The following is an 8,146-nucleotide window of genomic DNA, read 5'->3' as shown; positions in this document are numbered from 1 at the left end:
TATAAATCCTCTTTTATGTCACTGCTGTAAAACCATTCTCGTGTGAACTGCTCATCGACAAACACACCCAAAAGAACAGTGATTTTAAAACCAGTAGTGCTTTAAATCCAACCAAACAACCTAGGAGAGAGAGCTTATTAGTTAACTCTGATTGCTGTTGAGTTGAATTGGGTTATATCCTTCTTCTTTTGTAGTCTTTATTAGACTTTTCCCATTGATAATATTGAAGATGTTCTTGAACATGAAAGGTTCAAAAGGCTTAAAATTGAGCCATGAATCCTGCTGCTCAAATTGTATTTATTTATTTAAAAACGTTAAAAGTTACACAGATAACATTTTTCATGCAGATGTAAATTTTACATGTTGAAATGCTTTTTAAATAATTAAAATATCAAATAAATTCATCTTTAAATTCTTCTTAAATTCTATGTTTCAAACTATTTCCAGAGAATGCGCTTATTCAGATGACCAGCTGATGCACTGGGTGTGAGGGGTGACAAACACTAGGGGGCGCTAGACACTCTGCTAGAAAGAAAGTACATTGCGGGAGACCCATCACAGCGCTTGAGATTCCAGTTCACTTCATTCACGCAGAACACACATTTCCTCCCTAGTTAAATACAGCAAACGCTTGATCAGATGAATTCATTAAGGCGAGAATAATCATGATAAAAGTTCTTTTTAGTTCCTTTAAATGTAAAATAGATACATCAAGACAGTCAATTCCTTTTTAAATGGTAACTGTCCCTGAATTAGTAAAAAACTGTAGGCTAATTGATGATAAATGTTTCCTCTTAAAAGAACATTACATGCATTTTCATTATTCAAACAAACATCTATTTTGAAGAGGCATCTTAGTGTGCTTATTTTCTTTCTTTCTTTTTTTTTTTGTGTGTGAAATATGACCCTTTCGGTAACAACTACATGAACTGTCTTGTTACACTATTAGAAGTAGTTTGCTAAGCAATTATAAATTGTATTATGGTATGGTCATACTTGCAATGATGGTTTAAATAAAATAATGCTTCTAAAAAAAGAACAAGCTTTTGTTCTCAGAGGTATAATCTTGAGTGTTTCAAAATAGAGATTCACACAAAATGCAGCAGGGCAGGTATAGATGCCATTAGAGCGCTGCAGGTCTTACTGGGACTGAGTAACCCAATGCTATAATTACAAACTCCCACACAGGAGGAAATCAGAGCTAGCTTTTTATTACTGTTGAGTGATTGCAGCCACTAATGAATGGGCTGAATCATTATGGGGACACAGAAGCAGATAAATGGCATCTTGTGAAGGTCAGTGTGAGACTCTGGAAGGGCTGTATTCATTTCCTACTTGCTCCCTTAGGACTATGAACAAATAAAATGAACAAATTTCACTTAAAAAATGTTTTCACAATTTCAGTTAAACAGCCAATGATATCGATACTCCAATTAAATAACACTGAAAACGTCCCAAAAACATCAGAACAACAATTATGTGAAAAAGCATTTATTTGAAGCCAAGAATGAAATATAATTTATTATTTTCAGGATTCTTTGTTAATGCTGCGAGCTCTCATATTAAAAGCATACAGAATGACATATATCCAGTGTAACTCATGTACCCAAGATTACAAAAACTGTGTTTTGTTTATTTTGCATGTCAATATATGTTGTTTCCCCATCACTCATGTTAGAGATTTTGTTCTGCCATTTTGTAAATATAATGAGATTGGCAGTGTTATTTTAATATTGGTTTTTAATATAGTATTACAGTATTCATTACTACACACAAAATAATAATAATAATAATAATAATTCAATTGTATAGTAAAATTCCATCAAATTTCAAATTTTGGTTTCAGTTTAAGTTTTTCACCTGATATTTATAATTGATTTAGAATCAGATTTATTTTAATTAACGAAAACTATTTAAATTTTTAATAGCTTTAGTTTTAGTTAACAATAAAAATGGACATGAGACAAAAAAAAAGAAAGTCATTTTATAGATAAAAGTTGAGTGTTATGTGTTCTGTATGGTGTATTTACTCGACCTCTTTTGCTTTATTTAGTTTTTGCACTGAAATCTGCTTATGTTAAATTTTACTCGCTGAGTCAGCCTGACATTATCTGAAAGCCACTTCATTTGACCAGTATAGCTGTTTCTGTTGATTTCATTATGCACATTTTTATCTTGCTAAGAGTAAATTAATTATTAACAAGGCCAAAAATAATGATTACATCTGCTGTGGCCGGATACAGGCTAGATACTATTGAATAAATGGTCACTGTTTTTAACATATATATATATATATATTAGTTACAAAAACAGTAACCCTCTATACTTCTGTGTAGGAGAGAAATGTTGGTCCATACATCAAATTTTAGCAAAGCATTGTTTTCATTTATAGTTACTATAGCAGATTTGTTTGCTTATGATAAGGACCAGAGGCTGGACTGTGGTTCTGTCTAATGTTCTCTTGTTCCTCTTCATGATATATAAATTATATGTGACACCAAATCCATCGTACATTGACACTAAACACTGTAACTGAATTTGAAACAGTAATATTACAATAATAAAAAAAACTTCCCATCTAAATTACAGTAGAAGACGAAGATATAAAAATCTCAATATAATGAAAATATCCAGGCGACAGCTATATGATAGCTTATCTTGACAACAGACTGATTGAGTCTGCAAACAGCTTCGCTTGACACTTTCTCAGTACAGTGATTCATTCTCGTTGTATGCAAAATTAATGGTTTCGCACTGGCGCAGTGACTTCCTTTATCACCAACATCATGGACAAAGTAATAACCAGAGATCCAATTCAATTCATAGACACAAAACTCCAGTGTACTTAATAGTATCTCTGAGGATTTCAACCAAATGCAGCGTTTCCAGTAATGTCACGAGAGGTCCACGCTTTCATACTCTCCATGATCGGAGTCTTCGATTTCAATCCCAGGAACCAGGCTGTAGTATTCAGTGGACTGGGTCAAGTACGCCTTCTCCCGATCGGCCGAGTCCTTCATCACCTCGCTCACACTCACCGTGTCCAGGTCCTGCTTTCCCGCGGTCCCTTCTGTGGAGCAAGTGGACGGCGGAGGAGCCAGCGAGTCCACAGAGCCCAGTTTGACCTCCACCTCCTCATAAATATCCCGAGTGCTGTCTAGCAGGGTGGACGAGGGCTGAAGCATCAGCTGGTTCCTCAGTATGACCTCCTTTCCTCTGTCGACAGACACTGCTGACTCCTCAGTGGGCAGTTTGGCATGTGGCCACCGTCCGTTGCAATGGGAGTTGTCGGCCCTTTTGCGAGTTGGGCTGAACGAGGCGGTCTCTTTCTTCTTCTTCTTTCTGCCACAGCACCAGCACAGCACCAAGCTGAGGAGGAGGAGCAAGGGAAGCAGGATGAAGAGAGGGGTCAGGTTGGGCAAATGACACACGTCACTGGTCTGCAAAGACCAAAGCGTCTGCCCTGCAAGATTTTGAGGAGAGGCACAGGTCAGATTACCTACGAGGTCCTGAAGGCTGCTGGAGTTGTCATGCAGACCACCTTGAAGCCCCTTCCACAGCGAGCATGTACAGTCCCAGGGGTTTCCAACGAGCTCCAGATGCTGTAGCGAAGGCTTAAGCGCTGAATGAGGCAGAGCGCTCAGCTGGTTCCATCCCAGGATCAGCACCCGCAGTTTGTCCAAGTTCTGCAGAAATCGCTCGGGCAGATCCTTCAGATGATTCACTCCCAAATCCAGCACTTCCAAACTATAAGCTTTAGCGAGGAAGTCAGCTGGGAGAGATGTCAGTCTGTTCTGGCTGAGATGCAGCACTCTCAGTGAACTGACAGCATCACCGACCTCACTGTGGTCAATGTGACTGATATTACAGTTAGTCAGGTCCAAAACCTGCAGGTGTGTATGTGACCAAAAAGCCGGCCAAGACACCTGGTTGAATGTGGATCCTGAGTAGTTCAAGCAGCATGTGTCATTGGGTACCTTAGATGGAAAGTCAGACAAAATGCTGGCCGCTGGACACCCACATCCCCCAGTGCTTCCTTCAGTCACACACAGCATTTGGAGAATCCCCAACCCGCATAAAAACACAAGCCCTACAAAAAGTAAAACAAACAAGGATTAGACAAAATATCAGACTTATAATATTTAAACTGTGAATTTCTATACCATGTGTGGCACCAAATGGAATGATGGTAATGATGGTTTCCAAAGATATTTCCCAGACACTCCTATACATTAATCTATTGACTGCATCTAAAACATACTTTTAGAGATGTACAAATGCTCACGAAATACTGAACTAACAGGATGATATAATCATACTATTATGCATGGTATCATATTTAATTAATTCATTTTTTTCATTCTGTTCTATTTAAAATCCTGGAGCAACAACAATTCGTTTAGAAGAATTCTGGCACTTACCCACTTAACCCAACCTTTAAAATGTTAAATTGAATACAAATTGTGTCATTATTACTTGAAAAAGGACAGTTTAATGCTCTCTGATTCTGCATCTTCAGAGTGAAATATAACATGCACGCCAATTCTCTCTCTTTCTGTTATGTTCTAGCTTGACCTCCAGGGATCTGCTTGCTCAGTTTGAGCAGAGAGGTAAAGATCCCATGTGCATGGCAACACTCAGGGCTTCGGCACTGTTGTCATTAGTGTGGGAGTTGGCATGGTGATGAGGTGAGTCTGGGATCACGAGTCCACGCTTCACGGAGAAACATCTTATCTGGCAACCATGCAGCTCACGGTTGGTTGGGAACTGAACAAATATATCACACACACATCCTTTGTTGGCTGAGGTGCAAGACAATAAGTGCTTTAGTTTTCACGTTCATTAAACGAAGTGAAGCAATCATAAATGCTTACACTGATTATTGACAGCGATCACTGCATGTAACAATATATCCTAAAGTTTTTCTTTTATTAGTGAAACAATGCTTTTAGGTTTTTTACTATACTTTTTTTTATTAGTAAATGTTTTCATGAGTAGTTTCAGAATCTTATCTTTAAGAAAACTTTACTCCAGTATCTTTTCCCCTGCTGTACAGAGGACTGTACATGTTTTTGTTCCCTCACAAGTATAGGCCTGGCATCAGACTTTCCTGATGTAAACAATGGAGGTGGAATGTGCAAACCCCCTGACAACACAGACTATCCACATCAGGAACGAGGGCTGAGGAACCAGGCCAATCCAGCCCTGCATTCACTACTGCTGAAACACTCAATTCAGTTTAGATATCATCAACAGATATTTGCTTACACAACACCAGCCCTGGATTTTCTGTCTCACTGAAATTATAAGGCATGCACAAGTGACAAACATCATAAACCTAGATGTATTTAATACAGAAAATCAACTAATACGAGTAAATCTTATAATGAAGTAGCACAATTTAAAGATTTGCAGATTTAATATAAGATGTCCAAACCCACATTAAGTCCTTTATAATGTGCTCTAATTTTTATTTTATTTTAAGCACTTAATACCATTGGAGAGAAACAATCTTCTTGGCTTAAGTTCAGCAAACTAACAAAACAATCACTTCAATTTTGATTTAAGCATCAGATAAGTGCTAATCTCTCTCTTACATGCACACAGGTTTGTTTTCCTATCATGGTCGAGACTTTCCATTGACTATTGTTTTATACTGAGCTAATGATATTTTCTATCCTGTAAGCCTAAACCGGACCATCACAGAAACCTGTCTGTCTTGTGGTGGTTCTCAATGTAGAAAAAACCTGTCCCAAACACACACACGCAAACAAACAACTAGATCCTTCCAGCGATAACTTTTTTAAACTAAATGTTAAAACAAATCCGGTCTTTGTGTTTCCGTTATTTCATATATTAGCCAGATGTAACTGGGCTAGTCCTCAAAATATGAGCTCACTTGGAAATATAACTATTTAAGGAGACAGCCTATAATAAAGAAACATCGACTGCTTTTCTTTAACATTATGACAGTTATTGTGACTGATTGAGTTATCAATATTGTACAAGGGAGATCAATTCTGTGAGGTTAAAGGTACTTGGAGCGCAAGGTTTGTTCCAACTATTATGACATGCATGCTAAAAGTTTTCTTCCTAATGAGTGAACGAATGCATTAAAACGATGAGATATATATTCCTACCTATCCTACATGATCTCATGGCAGAACAATGCGCGCTGTTACACCCAGTCCAGCACTTTCCTCTCAGATAGCGGATCTTTTACTCAAGCGCAGCTTCACAATGTGTCAGTCTGGTTAACACTGATAAAACAGCAACAAGTCATTAAAAAACACAATAAAAGTATGTCCGCAAAGCAGAAACGGTCAACATAAGACGTTTCTAATTAATAAATTGACTTATTTTAATGAACACAAACCAACCTCTCTATGTGCACCTCTGTATATTCCCGGAGCAATTCTAATTTACTAAAATCCACTCGGGCAAATATATGCGTGTAAGTTAATAGTAACAGAGCAACGGTAAAGCGTTAAAGTGACGCTTACCTTCACTTGTCATGATTGTGAGCTGTTGGTATAACTGTCGTTCATTCAATGAGCGCTAGAGCAGCAGTGTGTCCCATCGCGTCTCTACTGTACAGTGTGTGTGTGTGTGTGTGTGTGTGTGAGCGAGCGCTGGGTGTGTCCTGAATCAGGATCCACACAACACCGGCTGGAATGTGGAAATTCTGCTTCCTGTGTGTGTGATGCAGAGGAAAGTGTGTGAGTGAGTGAACACAGCGAGAGGGAAACGTAACGTTACCTGGCAGGGCAGACTTCCCTCATTTGCTTCATGTGGGTCTGAGTTTGTGGGGTGTTTGGAGGGGGATGGGGCTGTCTTAAAAAGGCCTATTCCTTTTACATGAAACTATATTCGTTTCAAGAGCATTTTCAAACAACGTTTTAGTAACCACAAGAGTTGGGTAAAAGTCCACAAACCATAAAAGAGTGTGCTAAGAAGCGCGGTAGAAAACTGCAGCGTTCGCCTGATGTGGTAACCATAGCAACAACACGCTGCTCGCGCTCTTTCTGTAAAATCAGAATGCTAGAATATACTTTATATTGATTATTTTATATAAAATGTCCTACCAAGAGCTGAACCTTAGAATCAACTTTAGAATAATATAAGAATAATATAAATACCCAGAGTTGCTTTATAGCTAGGCTGATCAGACCCGTCTGTTTTGTTTTCCGGGGACAGTCCCTGTTTTTGGAGTTCTGTATCCGACTAAGAGCTGTCCCCGAAAATGCCCCCGTTTTTACAGCACGTTCAAAACAACCCGAAAATAAACTGCAAAAGCCCGACCAACAGAGACTGCTGGTTGCCAGAGCAGTCGTGTAGTGATTATTTTCACCAACAGAGGGTAATATACACTGATTACATGGTTGCGCTAACGCGCTCCACTGGCTCCAATACTAATAATAGCCATGCAGAACTTACGACGAGACATGATCGATGAGCAATCACTATTATCATCAATAAAGAAGAGACAAAGCTATCGGTTTCAAGGTAGTCACATTATAACTAACTTACTCATGTTAAATTAAGTAAGTAATATTAAGTAATAAGTAATATTATTTGTATGTAACGTTAGGCCTATTATTACATAAAAGGGCCTGAACATGATTTGCACACAATTTTAAACGTTCGCCAAAGTTCCGCCGTCGCAACGCATATGCCCGTGCAAAATCAGTTTTTGTGTGTGTTTTTAGTAATTGTTGGTTTGGTGCCCGTGAAAGAGACTGTGAACGCATTGAATTATGTAATTATGTATGTATTGAATGTATACAACAACCTTCTAAGTGCTAGTGCAAAATGCCCGTGCAAAATCAGTTTTTGAGTGTGTTTTTAGTAATTGTTGGTTTGGTGTGTTTGAGTGCTCATTGTTACAATTACACAGCAAAAGTTCAGTGACATTTTTATTTGTGCATGGTAGAAAGCACACAGTGAACTCCGAGAAAACGCTATGCTTGAGGAAACAGTTTGTGAATAGGCTACTACAAATGAAGCCCGTGAAAGAGACTGTGAACACATTGAATAGGATATGTTTAGTTGGTGAATAGCATAGGCTACTATTACACAATAGCGATAACTTTAAGCGCACCAGAATTAAATATAATATGCAGAAGTAAACAGCATAGCTGACTTA

At 38.3% G+C, this 8,146-nt stretch overlaps 1 protein-coding gene across 1 annotated transcript; it reads right to left on the bottom strand.

Moving 5' to 3' along the window:
- Positions 1-1,477: 1,477 nt before the first annotated feature.
- On the bottom strand, positions 1,478-6,605 carry LOC311087402 (uncharacterized protein). The gene is made up of 2 exons (XM_084120722.1): positions 6,504-6,605; positions 1,478-4,090 (listed from the first exon to the last, which is right to left on the bottom strand). The coding sequence occupies exons 1-2, from the start codon at positions 6,514-6,516 to the stop codon at positions 2,895-2,897; spliced, it is 1,209 nt and encodes a 402-aa protein (XP_083976848.1). The 5' UTR covers positions 6,517-6,605; the 3' UTR covers positions 1,478-2,894.
- Positions 6,606-8,146: the final 1,541 nt, after the last annotated feature.

The sequence above is a fragment of the Abramis brama genome (genome assembly GCF_963993115.1).
Source record: "Abramis brama genome assembly, chromosome: 7".
Lineage (NCBI taxonomy): Eukaryota > Metazoa > Chordata > Actinopteri > Cypriniformes > Leuciscidae > Abramis > Abramis brama.
This window is presented reverse-complemented; position numbering and strand designations above follow the sequence as displayed.